General features: G+C 39.2%; 3 protein-coding genes across 5 annotated transcripts; all 3 read right to left on the bottom strand.

The window, feature by feature from the left end:
- Positions 1 to 674: 674 nt before the first annotated feature.
- On the bottom strand, positions 675 to 3,684 carry alyref (Aly/REF export factor). 2 transcript variants are annotated; one of them, XM_041970275.1, is made up of 6 exons: positions 3,315 to 3,684; positions 1,765 to 1,923; positions 1,541 to 1,688; positions 1,317 to 1,380; positions 1,051 to 1,234; positions 675 to 949 (listed from the first exon to the last, which is right to left on the bottom strand). In XM_041970275.1, the coding sequence occupies exons 1-6, from the start codon at positions 3,552 to 3,554 to the stop codon at positions 935 to 937; spliced, it is 810 nt and encodes a 269-aa protein (XP_041826209.1). In that variant the 5' UTR covers positions 3,555 to 3,684; the 3' UTR covers positions 675 to 934. The 2 variants fall into 2 exon arrangements, with proteins under 2 accessions (XP_041826209.1, XP_041826217.1); XM_041970283.1 differs by having other exon boundaries at positions 2,347 to 3,457.
- A 469-nt stretch (positions 3,685 to 4,153) lies between these two features.
- On the bottom strand, positions 4,154 to 9,146 carry mcrip1 (MAPK regulated corepressor interacting protein 1). Of its 2 annotated transcripts, XM_041975699.1 has the most exons (5): positions 9,040 to 9,146; positions 8,234 to 8,328; positions 7,925 to 8,043; positions 5,011 to 5,115; positions 4,154 to 4,901 (listed from the first exon to the last, which is right to left on the bottom strand). In XM_041975699.1, the coding sequence occupies exons 2-5, from the start codon at positions 8,239 to 8,241 to the stop codon at positions 4,837 to 4,839; spliced, it is 297 nt and encodes a 98-aa protein (XP_041831633.1). In that variant the 5' UTR covers positions 8,242 to 8,328; positions 9,040 to 9,146; the 3' UTR covers positions 4,154 to 4,836. The 2 variants fall into 2 exon arrangements, with proteins under 2 accessions (XP_041831633.1, XP_041831642.1); XM_041975708.1 differs by lacking the exon at positions 8,234 to 8,328 and having other exon boundaries at positions 9,040 to 9,123.
- Positions 9,147 to 9,866: 720 nt separating this feature from the next.
- Positions 9,867 to 12,351, bottom strand: LOC121631014 (protein phosphatase 1 regulatory subunit 27). Its single transcript, XM_041971620.1, has 3 exons — positions 11,522 to 12,351; positions 11,209 to 11,359; positions 9,867 to 10,833 (listed from the first exon to the last, which is right to left on the bottom strand). Exons 1-3 carry the CDS (start codon positions 11,955 to 11,957, stop codon positions 10,713 to 10,715), a joined length of 708 nt encoding a protein of 235 aa, XP_041827554.1. The 5' UTR covers positions 11,958 to 12,351; the 3' UTR covers positions 9,867 to 10,712.
- Between the last annotated feature and the right edge of the window lie 1,244 nt (positions 12,352 to 13,595).

The raw sequence follows: 13,595 nt of genomic DNA, 5'->3' as shown, positions 1-13,595 counted from the left end.
GTGTATGAAAGTGAAACCTTATTTAACAAAGTAATAATCAGAAGTAAAGACATGTGAAATTTGCCTCAGTAGAAAACCATATACGCTTGGCGCCTCTATAATGAAAACCTAACCGGAAGTTGTACTCGTTAACAGAATTTACACCCACTGAATCTTTCCGGAAAAAAAACCTACGGCACACGAGCGCTGAAAGTGCCGCCTTTACTGGTCCGGAAATTTGACTTTTACAATTTGTTCTTTTCATTTCCGCTTTAGCTTTTTTTTTCCTCAGACATCTCCGGCACAAAACCCGTTTGCCCTGAGTTTTTATTTAATCCATCAGTGCACTTTAGCGAATAGATACTTAAGTATACTTGATTGCTGTCTAAGTATCGACTTGAGGCATGAATCTTGATTCAGCACGCCATCTAGTGGTTGCCCTTTGGCAGTTTTAACTATGTTTCAGCCCATAAAACCAATTAAAAGAAGAAACCTTTATTTGTCCCTCTGTGGGGAAATTGCTGTACAAAGCATCCTCAAAACTGGCCTTTTTAGCCAAGATTAAATTAAAAACTAAAATTTCATACAGTCAAATAATGCACGTTAATAAAGTCCAACAATTTACTGCTGGTGTTAGCAAAATGACAAACCTGGTAGATGCACTTTCAGACATGAACACAAGAATGAGACAGATGTTTTGGTTAATATGCACTGTAGGTTTTTATTACAAGTTTCTGTAACTACAGGGTAGAGGGACTTCAACAACCTACAGCCAAAACCATTTATCAGAAAAAAAAAAATCCATACTGGTATAAAACACTTGAGAATTTAAAAGAGGTTGAAACACATTTAATCACATCAAAAAACAACCAAGTGTAAAATATTCTGCACATCTGTAACAACCACCCCCTTCTGTACAGACATGAAGGGACGAGACTAGGAAGAGCGTCATTTCTTAACTGGTGTCCATCTGAGGAAACAAAAGAAAAAAAAAAAAAGAGTAAAATTATATGTCTGACAATAGATGACTGGTCAAGAGCAGACAAGATTCCCCCTGAAAGTTGTACGTACCCTGGCATTGTAGGCATCTAATTGGGCATCAAGCTCCTCTGCTGACAGCTGCTGCTTAGTACTGCTACCGCCACGGCCACCCCGTCCTCTACCCCGGGGACCGCCTGCACCACGCCCTCTTTGGCCTCTTGGCATGCCCCCAAAGCCACGACTTCTGTTCATGCCTCCACCACCTCTGTTCAAACTGAAAAAAAAAAACAGCGGTCATGACTCATTACATCCAAAACGCCACAATTCTTGATCATTAGAAAGCAACATTTACTCACCCCTGCATAGGCCGCCTCTGTGTGTCAATCTGTGATGTGACGAGCTGTATGTTCATAGGCCGCCCTACAGAAACCGACATGAACCTCTCAACTTTGGTGGAACAGTAGCAACACCAACCAACTTACTAAACAATATATCTGAAGTAATATTAAGCAAAGTAAATAAAACAAGTAATTTATGTAGTCAGAATTCAAGCAGGCATTTTGCAGGTTTGAGGTTTTACCGTCAAGCGGGATGCCATTGTACTGTTTCATGGCCTTAAGGGCATCTGCTTTCCTTTCAAAGTGGACATCGGCTGTTCCGAGGCTTCTTCCTGATCGGTCATAATGAACTGCAGCTTTCTTCAGAGTTCCAAATTCAGCAAAAAGTTCCTTTAAAGAGAGGCAAAAGTAAGTGTCCATCCAAAGAAACAAGTACTAAAATGAAATTTGAACACTGCAATGTCACCTGAATGTCAGCATCTGAGACCCCAAAGTCCAGATTGGAGACAAGAAGCTTTCCTCCAGTTTCCACACCAGCTCCACTACTACCTCCAGCAGCGCCATTGAAGCCGCTGAAGCCGTTGTCGAACATGTCGTGCTGCCACTTATCTGGAAGCTGTTTAGGCTGCAACAGATGGAAAAAGAACGCACCTGCTGACTTCAGGATCCCCTTGCCTCTGTCAATCACAGAGTCCACACGGCTGGGTGTTGGGGCAAGCAGGGGCTCCACTTCCAACAAGGCCAGGGTGCTCAGCTCCCTCAAGAGGGTCCCCAATATTCCCTGCCCACCCCATCACTACAAGCAAGTGAATCAGCTCAGACAGAAGGATATACACAAGACAGAAGATATATAACTACAAAAGCAAGGGGATGTTTTGTATATGACCTTTATACACACACACACTTGATTTAATTTTAGTAATCAAGTTTAGCAGATACAACATCTACTCAATGACTAGAGTGTCAAAACTGAACCAACTAAACCCATTATTCCCAAACCCACCCAAAATGTTACTCTTAAGTCTGAAAAACGTCCCAGTCTAACTACCATAAGTGCCCATTGTTCTCTTGCCATCTGCGCCTCCAAGGCCCTCCAGATATGCTCCTCGGGTACACAGTGGGTCGCCATCTGAAGCAGCGTTGCCTCCAGCGTTGCACCGTTTGTCCTGGCCCACCAAACAGTTCTTTGTCAAGCCTCGGGGGGCTTTCATGAAAGCAGAGTGTCCATATGATGTAAGGGATGTAAAAATATATAGATGGCGGCCAGATACCCCCTCTATTTGAGCGTGGATTCTGTGAGCGTCCATTTTGAGACCACGCCATTTTGACTGGGGCTTTGTTTGGTTTATCTGGACACTCAATTCACACTTAGGGAGCGAAGGATTGCCTTTTACGAGTACTATCAGGGAAGGTGAAGTCCATTTATCCATCCAAAAGAACCAGACGAAATGGCAGAAAAGCCATCAAATAGGCCTCGAGAGCCAGCCACTCCCCGAACAAAAGGCCGCCTGGTTTCTGCACCGGGACTTGAAACACTATGCTCCCATTAGTAGTGAGAAATCAATTGAGGGTGAAATTTTTCGATGAAGTGGCCTCCTTCCAACATCAATCTGACACTTGGGGAAGAAGCTGTTTTTGATCGATGAAGACTAGCTTCAATTTACGGCGCTGGATTCAAAATGGCGCTGATGAGGCCTTCGCGATCCAACTTTAGCTAGTTAGCCAACAAGGCTAAGGTATCCGCTCTCTTCAAAGGGCCTCTTCTTGGAAAGTGATGGATACATACGGGTTGTGGGAGAAGGGACATATTATGCAAACAAACTCCATTCATGCTTAACCGCAAACTATTGAGATCTCCTCTGAAGGAAAATCAGCGGTTAGCCGTTACATTATTTGCTTGACTAGCAAGCTGGCTAGAGGATTAGCTAGCAAGCCTACTGTAGAATAGAAGGAGGTTAACCAGGAATTTTCAGCTGTGCCGAAGGTTTTTCCTTTCACTGCTCAACTTTCTCATACCCTGCTGTAAGGCGTTGGTCTGCCTCTAGCGCGGCTCAGGTTCTGTCGGTTCCTCATGGGGCCGGATCCACCGCCTCGGCCTCCAAATCCTCCGCCGCCGCCACCAAGACGCCCAGGGCCTCCTCCACGGCCGCCGCCTGAGCCTCCGCGGCCTCGACCTCGTCCTCCACGGCCTCCACCTCTCTGCTGCCTGCTCTGTTTGATAATGTCGTCTAGACTCATATCCATTTTATCCGTCATTATGCTGCCGCAATAGTTCTAAACTGCCGAAGAAATATAAAAATGTACACCCTACACTTTAGTGGTCCCTCTCCCTAGCCTTCACACAACGTTCTCTGCACCGCTGACAAAAACACAATGAGCAAACGGCCACGGATTATGGACCAACTGGATTGTTCCATCCAGTACGTCATCCCAACGTCATTACGTAATACACTGTGCCAAACACAGATGCCCTCTACTGTCAAATACCTTATTTTGCACTCTTCCCTCTTCTTTGTTTACATGTTCACTCACTGAACTAAAAACACAAAATTTACAACTATTCTCGTTTAAAGTTATGTTTTAAAAAGGACCATGTTACTACTATTATTAGTATATTACTAGTTTTCTATGTAAATATTAGTATTTGCTGATTCAATCAAGCATTCTATGGCAGTAAATCAAAACATTTTCTAAAAAATTTCATGACAATTTTTTTTTTTCAGTTAGTAGGCATTACAAAATTCTTCAGAGTAAAATGGTCTCAATCTGTGCCTGTTCTCACCATTAATAATACACCTTCAGATAAAAAAAAAAAAAAACTCCATCAAACGCAATCTGATACACACAAGCACAAGTACTGTAAAAGTCTTTTATTCAAGATTTTGTTTCAAGGCTTAGAGGAGAGGGAGGGGGTTAACCAAGGGCTGCATACTTGCTTACTTTACTTAATAAAGTTCATCCAAGGGTAAGAAAATGTATAATAAAAATGTTGGCTTTCTACATTGTATTTTGGCTTCCAAACCTTGCCTGTTAATAAGGTATCCAATATGATCATTCAATTGCTTCTACAATTTATTGATCTATCTTCCAAAATAAAAATAGAAGTCAGCCCTTTCACATTTTCCTCCAAAGTTATTTAAGTAGTAGCAGTACTGTGTTTAAGACTGCAGTCTTGTATGTCCTGTGAAGTCTCAGCAACAGATGTCAGCAAATTTTGATGAACACTTGCATCAGTCCCGTCCACATTAGAAAGTAAATATGTAGATTTACTGAACTTAAAAACATGAAAAAAGAAAAGGGAGAATCTGTGCTCCCTGAAAATCCCAGTTTTTTTCTTTTTAGTCAGTTGAAGAAGGAGCAGAAAAAATAAATAAAAAAAAGATAAGGGTTGCTATGGTCCAGAGTACAGAAATGAGATTTGCATTCTGCGTTAGACTGGCCAACAGGGCTAACTTTTCGGCTGACATAGGGCTGATGAATGAAAAGTTCTTCAGGATAATGGGTGGAAAAAAGCCATTTGGATCATCATGGGGAAAGACTAAGATTTCTTGGAGTCCTGTGTGTTGCGCTTTTTGAGGTCACTCAGGTCCACTGGTGTGAAAGCTGCAAAAGCAGACAGAAAAACATTGTTACTAGTCTGTAGATGACTGTCTTACTCCATTAAGGTAACATAAAACAGAACTCAAGTATTACTGTTAGCACTATAACTTACAATGTAGGTTAGGATTTGGGTTCTTCTCCACATACTCCTGTGGTCCACGGTCATTACGTTCACTATTTTGTGTTGATCTGATGTCTCTGAGCACACACATCCAGGCTGTGAAAGAGTAAAAGCACATTCAAAACAACAGTGGTTAACCCAATGTGCTTTCAATTCTGGGTAAAAAACACAGGGACAAAACATATAAAATTACATGAATAGTATTAATATGAAAATCGTTATAAGAAAGAGCACACGGGTGGTAGGTAATATTGTATTTCCTAAAGACTGGAAAAGGGGCAATGTGTACAGCAAGAATAAAAGGTAAAAAAGATTCAAACAGTTCTCTGTCAAGTATGCGAACATACTTTACTGACAATGATATCTGAGTCTCCAATTAATATGTGACCTCTAGCAGAGCTATGGAGTGTTATTTTGTCATTTGTGCATCTCATGAATATCACAGGGTGGAAAATACATTGTCTTTGGCAGACTATCTACCATACTGACAAGTGGCTTTCTGTACCATAGACAGTTTTGTATTCACAAACCACCCGAGTTTAAAAACATATACTACCTGAACAAAAAGATGTCATGAACACTGATATTTTATTGGATTACCTTTCACTTTGACAAGAGCAAACATTTGCTGTGGAATTGTTTTGATAAGCTTTTTCCAAAGTTGCAATAATTTTCCTTAAGGTCTTGCATTGATGATGGGAGGGTCTGACTATTGCATAAAGTCTTCCACAGCACATCTCAGAGATTCTTAATGGTACACTGACATTCATTATGCACATTCCTGGAGCTGTCGTTCCCCAGCAGCGTCCCGAGACTGAGAAACCCCACTGCACAACTTTTTCTTCCGGGACGCTGCGTCACTGTACAGGACATGTCAGCAACTGGATATCAACACACTGACTGTTTTGAACATGCACTGTGGTTAAAGAAGAATACATTATCGGAAGGAGGGAGAATTAAAAAAAAAAAAAAAATTAGAGAGAAAGGGGGAGAGAAAGTGATAAGACAAAAGCCAGCACTGACTTTTACAGACTGGAGAGAAATCAGAATACAGATAGGACACAAGATGGAGGCCAAATGAGAGGACATTAGGGGGGCACTGCAGTGAGAAAATCTGCCAAAGTTCAGCAGTGTGAAAATCATCAGAAAAGAAAAGTTCTACTGACAGAAAAACCTGGTCACTCAGAATCTTTAGATGGTCAGCTGAAGCAGTTTTTTGGGGACATAATGCTGTAGAACCCTGACCTGATCTACTAAAATAACCAGAGATCATTTGCTTGGTTAAATCCAGGTGTTTGCAGTTTGTTTACTTGTCCAGGCATTTTATATAATGTCTCACTGGCATTCTGCATAGATCTAGTGTCTCCTTTTGGCTGAAAACATTCACTTTTAGACTCAACATAACCCAAGACAACCAAATTGACCTTAATCATAAAAAAGCAACTAGAATTAACCAATTAGAAGGAAAGGAGGGACAGGACTTAAATCATGTAAACCAGAGGGTGACTGAGGAATGTAGAATCTAATGATGTTCAAGTTGGCTGAAATAATCCCATAGGTTAAGAACTTGTACAAGTTTCTTTGATTGATAAGAAAATGCAATGGCAAATTAATTCATTAATTGTTGACAAATAAATTAAAAGAATTCTAAATTAATTTAACTCTGGATTATTTTGCATTTGTGACAGAAAAAAACTACAATTTGTATTTAGACATGTTAAAAGATATGCTTGATTGGTTAATTTGTAAATCTATTAATCCCACTAGTAGGTAAGTCAAAAAGTTAGAAATTTTAACACAGCTGGTTGACTACCATGAAGGAAATTCTTGGGTATTCTTATAATGAAAAACTAACAAACAAATAAACAAACAAAACATGAAGGTTCCCTGGGTTTTGCAAAGACCGAACATACAACTCTTAAGTAAGTAGCACATTTGAGCATAAGGGACAGTTTTGGGTGTCCTCTTGCATTGTGAAGAAGGAAAGTTAACTAATATAAGAACATTTCCCACTCAGGTATTTGCATCTGAGATTTTGTCCACTACAGTTTTTAAGAGTTGCATGTTTCACACAATGAGTGGACTGACAGCTGCTCACTCTAACAAAAAATCTGAATCCTGAATTGCACCATGGTCTTCAGTTAATGGCCTGCATGTTAGCCCTTTTTGACTGACTCAGTTCTAGTGTTGATTTGGAGTAAGCACCAAATCTCAAACCAGTTGTTTGAGTTCTGAAAGCTTAAGAATCCGCTCCTATGCAGGAAAACTGGTTCAGAACGTCACCAACTCTTTGCTGATGTACAACGAGGATCTGATGGATGGGGCAGAATAACACTGACTAACAAAACCAAATGAAAGGTTCTAAGCAAGTTTAGAGTCTACTCAGCCTACCCCAATGTGGAACAAACACAAATATACACAGTTGCAATATCCTGCAGTTATCTACAAAAGCTCAGAATGGACTGGATGCAGTTGAAAAAAAAAAGCTACAAAACTGTTGTTGGAGCTCATGTACAAAGTTATATGAAGACACAGCTCTATAGTGACTACATAACCTGTGGAAAAACAAATGGGTTCTTAGTCCATTTAAACTTGATACCCCTTCAAGACATGCAACAATCTAAAATGTTTTTCAGTTTGTGCTTCTTCAGAGCTTTTAGTGGGCAGCCTGAATATTTCCAGAAAAAGCTTGGGTTTGATCAACAGGATTTTTTTAAAATAAACTATTCAGTCATAATCAGTTAGAAACAACATCTTTACATCTCTTCCGCTTGCAGGAATAATTTAAGACCAAAGGTGGTTTCAGACAACACAGTTCAGTGGTAGCTCTGATAAGACTAAGACTGCAAACATCGCATTCATTTTACATTAACTTAAGTGCATTATTGTTAATCCAAATACTTACAATCATGTATAAAGCGCACATTTTCCTCATGGGCTGGAGTAAAGAGCTCCCCACTGTTAGTTGGGGATCGGGGGCTAGAAGTCCTCTTGTAGCTATTCACCATCCTGGGAGCTGATGAGCTTCACAAAGATGTAAACATGAGAATTGTAAGTATAGCGGGCAGTCAGTTGTTCATGCAAAGTACTTCAATAATTGTTAACTAAGAATTGAACATTACATTGTTCTGGGTGTTGGAACCAAATATGATCACCGTTACATTTGGTCCATTTATAATTGCATTAGCACTTAATGCCATAACTGTTTTCAGACCTGGTCATTCTGTTAGCAGTCTGTACTCGCTCTTCGCTCCTCTGTGGTGCGTAGATTTTGAAGGATGCAAAGGTTCACAAGTCCTCAGCTGAATTCTAACAACATACAACAGTGGTAACTTAATATTTCCACATGATCTAAGAAGTCGTTTTAGCATTATGCATACATTCAGATACATCTTAGCTACAACTTTTGAATGCAAGCGAAATTGTTAGAAGCTACCGAATTACTGGTTTGTCGCCGGCGTTAACATTTCCTTGCTAGTCATGTTACTGATCATTTACAGTAAATTATATGATCAAATGACTTCCGGTAACATCAGCCACAATATAAGTAAATGATTTGTGTTAGGGTGAGCTATTTTCTTCAGAGCTATGGTATGGTAAGCATGAGAATAAAGCAACATTTTTTAACGTTAGCCAAACGAGAAGCTTTTGTTTACGTTTTGGCTTGAGTAGTTTTAATGTTGTTAGCAGCAGATAACAGAGTCAAATACCGCAATAACAACCGGTTCTCATTAACAGAGCATTTTAGACCATTTCTGACTTTTTCTGTATGTGCGTCGCTATAAAACTATATTCCGATGTCGCGCTAAATAAAGATTTCCTGACAATCGTTTCAGGTAGCTAACTTTAGCTTTGTTGCTAGCTAGTAGGCGATTTACATTGTCCTATGGTAGCGTTATAGCATGGATCAGCTAATGTTTAATTCACGTAGCTAATAGAGCACATTTATCACATAAAGCTAGGTGCATTAATGATATTTCTAAACTACCCACGAAATAAGCGTTAAACGTTTTCGCATACCTTTGTGAAATTAATCCTGTCGTTATCTTTATTCAGAGACCGTGTACGCCGTCAGATCTGGCTAAAACGTTGCCAATGCCAACCAATCATTTCCGGGAAGAGACACGGAAGATAAACCGCCTTCAAACCAAACCTGATTCAATAATAATAATAATAATAATAATAATAATAATAATAATAATAATAATAATAATAATAATAACAACACATTTTAGGTTATCTGAATACGCTTAATTTAAAACTTTATTTCAATGTAGTTAGATTTACATTGCTGCTACTCTATTTGCAGCTTTGTTAGTTTCAGAAGTAAAGCCAAAAGTAAAATCAGAAGTAAAATCTGATTCAGGTCATATGCTTGGAGTCCCGTGCATAGTTGGATCATAGCTGAACCAACGTAACAATGCTTAATAAAACATACAACAGAAAGATTGGTTGGAGATATTCACTTTGACACCATGGTACACTACCATGGTGTCAGCTGATCACGTTCTCTTGTACTTGCAATATGGTAAATATATGCTGCATAACTCATTGTCCACACATTCATTTACTGACCCCCCCCCCCCCCCCCCCATCCCAAAAAAAACAAACAAAAATAAATAAATAAATAAATAAATAAATAAATAAATAAATAAATAAAAAACAAACAAACACGTGTGCACAGTTTTGTTTTTTCTTTTTTGTTTTTTGACTATGTACCACTACCATTACACATAATTACAATACAGTACAACTGATTTGCCTCCCTTGCTTTTGTTTTTTTGTTTTTTTCTCTTTAACAGACTACAACAAGGCTTGGTCATATTTTATAAAGGTTTCTTTATTTATGAAAAAGTACAAAATTCATAACTAAACTGAAAATAGTAAGACTTTCAATGATATTTGTACTTTTACTACATGAAATAATATAATACATTAGGGGAAAAACTGCAGCAGTAGAGGATAATAACATAAACTTGGTGCTTTTTTGTGAATTTGTTTGAATTTTTGACCATCAGTGAAGTATTTTGTATTGATCTAGATGACCCTCTTTCTGCCCTGCAGTGAGGATTTACAAAAACATATTAAATGCAGTCATCACAACCCCAATTCTATATTGTAAATACAATATGCACACATTAAAATACATAAAAATGCATTTAAATACAGTAAAAAAAAAAAAAAAGAGTCAGATTAACATCAGCACAAGTAAGCTATTTAAACCGTAAAGCTTATGGGCATAAAAATCAAATTTTCTCCAGAAATGTATGGATAGCCAGACCTTAACATGTAAATATGACATTCAGGTTCAGCAACATGCATTGTGTTACATGTCAGATAGTGGCAGAGTAATATTTAGCCTTACAGCACCAACACAGGCACAACAAAGTATAATAAATATGCAAATTCACCAAATGAAGTCTTACATACAATAAAGAAAAATAGAGTAATCACCAGAAACAGATAGATGGGGTATTGCTTTAAGGTTGTATTCTAAAACTAATGATTTTAAAGAGATCTGAATTTCAGTTGTCAATGTAACAAACCAAATTTAGCCTCTCAGGAGATGGTACAATCTGCAGCAGAAGATTTTTTTCCACTCTGGTGTTGTTTACCATCTCCCCTATGGATGGCTATTCTCTCTATTTTCACTGTGTTTATGGTTGTTCTCTTATGGATGCCTTTGGTGCTTGTCACATGCTGCCAGTTTCAAACAGCTTGGTCAGCTCTTTGCAGTCTGGGTCAATGAGGTCTGCAGGCTTTTCTCCACTTTCATTCTCTGCTTCCGTGCTTGCTCCCATTGCCAGCAGATACCTGGGTGAGAAACAAAATCAAACAGTTCTCAACAAAACAGAAATTTCAAGTGCAGTATTTATGAATATGTGATGCAGGGAACTATCTCTGAATCTAAAGATTAATGGCAAAATGTTTGTCTTTGTTTAAGCAGTTTGAGCTCTGTGACCTTGTACTAAGGAACCATGTCGAAATTCAAAGTGATTCTAGACAAACTTCTTGGCTTTTGGATCATTTAATAATATTGTTTGGTCCATTTTAACTGTATAATGACAGATCAATGCCATGTCAAAATTAGACATAATACATTTTTTGCTTCAAAATATATACATGAAAAAAAGATGTACTAATTTAGAGTTAAAAACAAATAATTCTCTAAAAAATGTTATATGTTACTTGGCAATCTCTGGGTAGCTGTCACTGCAAGCCATGTGTAGCGGCGTCCAGCCGTCCTCATCTCTCTGATGGACATCAGCGCCATATTTCACCAGCAGTTTCACCACCTCCAGGTTTCCAGTCAGCACTGCCTCATGTAACGCAGCCATACCTGCACACACAACAACATCAGCCTTCCTGTTTGCAGCTCGGATATCTATTTTACACTAAATTACTCCCTCCTTCTATTTCCAAACATCATTTTAAAGATTAAAGCAGGCTGAACTGATGACCACGGGGTATAAAAAACAAAAGCTGTGGTGATCTCGCTCACCTGAATGAAAGAGTGTATCCACTCGAACCTTTCTTGCTCTCATGAAGCGACCAATTTGCTCCAAATCTCCTCGTCTAACAATATCCTGGAAGATGATGTCATTGGGGAAGTGCACAGTTCTCTTTGCAGGTGCCACAGGTATTACAGGTGCAGGGTTTTCTTGTGCTTGCGTGCGATGTGTTGAACTGAACCGTGATCCTTTGCCGTACGAAGGGATGTATGTCGACGCAGCTTTGTAACTGGATGTGAAACGTGATGGGGTGTAATTTGTGGTGCCGTGATATGTTGGGGTGTACTTTGACACTGAGGCATATGTGGATGTGTATGTGGTAGGTGTGTAATGTGAGGGGTTATAATAGGAAGGTGTGTGGTATGTTGGTGTGTATTGTGAACTGCGTGTGTAAGTTGAAAATGGTACATGGTAGTTGTACTTCATCCTTGCAGTGGTGGCAGCAATATCTCCTCCGATGCTCTTAGATCAGGAGGAGGGAACAAAAATCCAAGGGAGCACAACAATCCAGTGAAAGAGCAGTATCCTTTGCTTTGTGTCCTTTTTGTCTTTTCTTCGCTTTATCCGTTCAGCTTCTGGCAGAAGCAGTTCCCACTGGTCCCAGATAACACCAGCACTTTTTAAACCCTTTGCTTCACTTCACTAAGTCCAAATCCCCTTCTGTTTTAGCTGATAATTTTTTTTCTCTGGCTGTTCATATCTCCAGTCCGAATCAGAAGTTGATTGTCTCACAGTTGGTTCGTTGCCGCACAGAACAGTGGTCTGGTGGGGCAAGGCAGACAGCATCCCTATTTACCCTCTGTAGATCTATTTTAGGGTCCAATATCCAGTGACTTCAGCTTAGAAATGAGGGACTCTCGTCCTGCTCCTCCCACTGTGGTCACATGCCCACTGACACTGCATCCACCCCTAGATCATAAAAAAATGTTGACAACCACCATGTTCCTTGTGAGTCCTGCTTGAGACACACACTGTAAATGTTCCCACATAAACATCTAAACATCTGTGAGGTACGCCACCATGAAATATTGTCAGTGAAAGGATGCTCTGAGCCAGTTATTTGACTATCTATGAATATAACAAAGGTTTAACCATGTCACTTCTCAGGGAATAATCTAGTTTAGGGGCCATTAACAAGGGGGAGGATTGCTAGACAACTAAATAAACATGATTTCAGGGTGACATCATTTTGATTAATCTGCTTACATCATATCCTAAAGCATGTTGTGATCTTGGGTACATCACAGATATTAAGCAATGGTTTCAAATACTAGTAAAGAGTTAGTCTTTAATGTTTTATATTCTTTATGTATTCTTGTTTTTTTTCTTGAGTTTGTACATGTTTTTACCTGCAGGGTTGCATTTCATGTTTGCCCTTTGTGTAACAACCATGTGTTTAAAATTCACCATTGGAGATTTTATATGGTGGACTGCAGTCTTAAAAACAGAGTGGATAATGGCACTAAATGTGACCTCTACCCACAAATGCCATTGAAAAGTTATGTGGCTGATATAAATGCAGCTATTTACTACCCTGAGCCTCTGACACACACTGAGAAAAAATACAACTCTGCTATGACTTGACTCACAGTGTTGCACGTATCATAGATGTGGAGCTCATCTGTCTCCTTGACAGCAGTTAATTTATAGACTATAATGTAGATTTGACATTCAAAATACCAGGTGACTTGCTTATGTGCGAATGGCGCTGTAACATTGTCTGAGTGGCACCAGCTGTCCCCAGACAGACCTCCAAGACTGGCAGAGCGGGTTATAACTGGTTCAGAAAACTTTTGGAAGACTCCTTGTGCATTTCACAGATGCTGCCAATGTAACTGAAGTAATGGCATTGCTTTTTTTTCTCAACACAGAATTAGTTTGACCTCGCTCCAGGAACCTGTTGTGATTGCTTTTCTCTCTTCACACTTGAACATTTAACTTTTATTAATGTATTTAATTGTTTTTAGGGCATCTGCTCTTCCTCTGTTCTATTTGTATTCACACTTATACAAGCATCCATCAATAATTGTGCTTCTTGAGTTGTAAATGTAAAAAGCATCTATA

This window comes from Melanotaenia boesemani, chromosome 2 (genome assembly GCF_017639745.1).
Source record: "Melanotaenia boesemani isolate fMelBoe1 chromosome 2, fMelBoe1.pri, whole genome shotgun sequence".
Taxonomy (NCBI): Eukaryota; Metazoa; Chordata; class Actinopteri; order Atheriniformes; family Melanotaeniidae; genus Melanotaenia; species Melanotaenia boesemani.
Note: the sequence above shows the minus strand (reverse complement) of the source record. Positions and strands in the feature narration are given on the sequence as shown.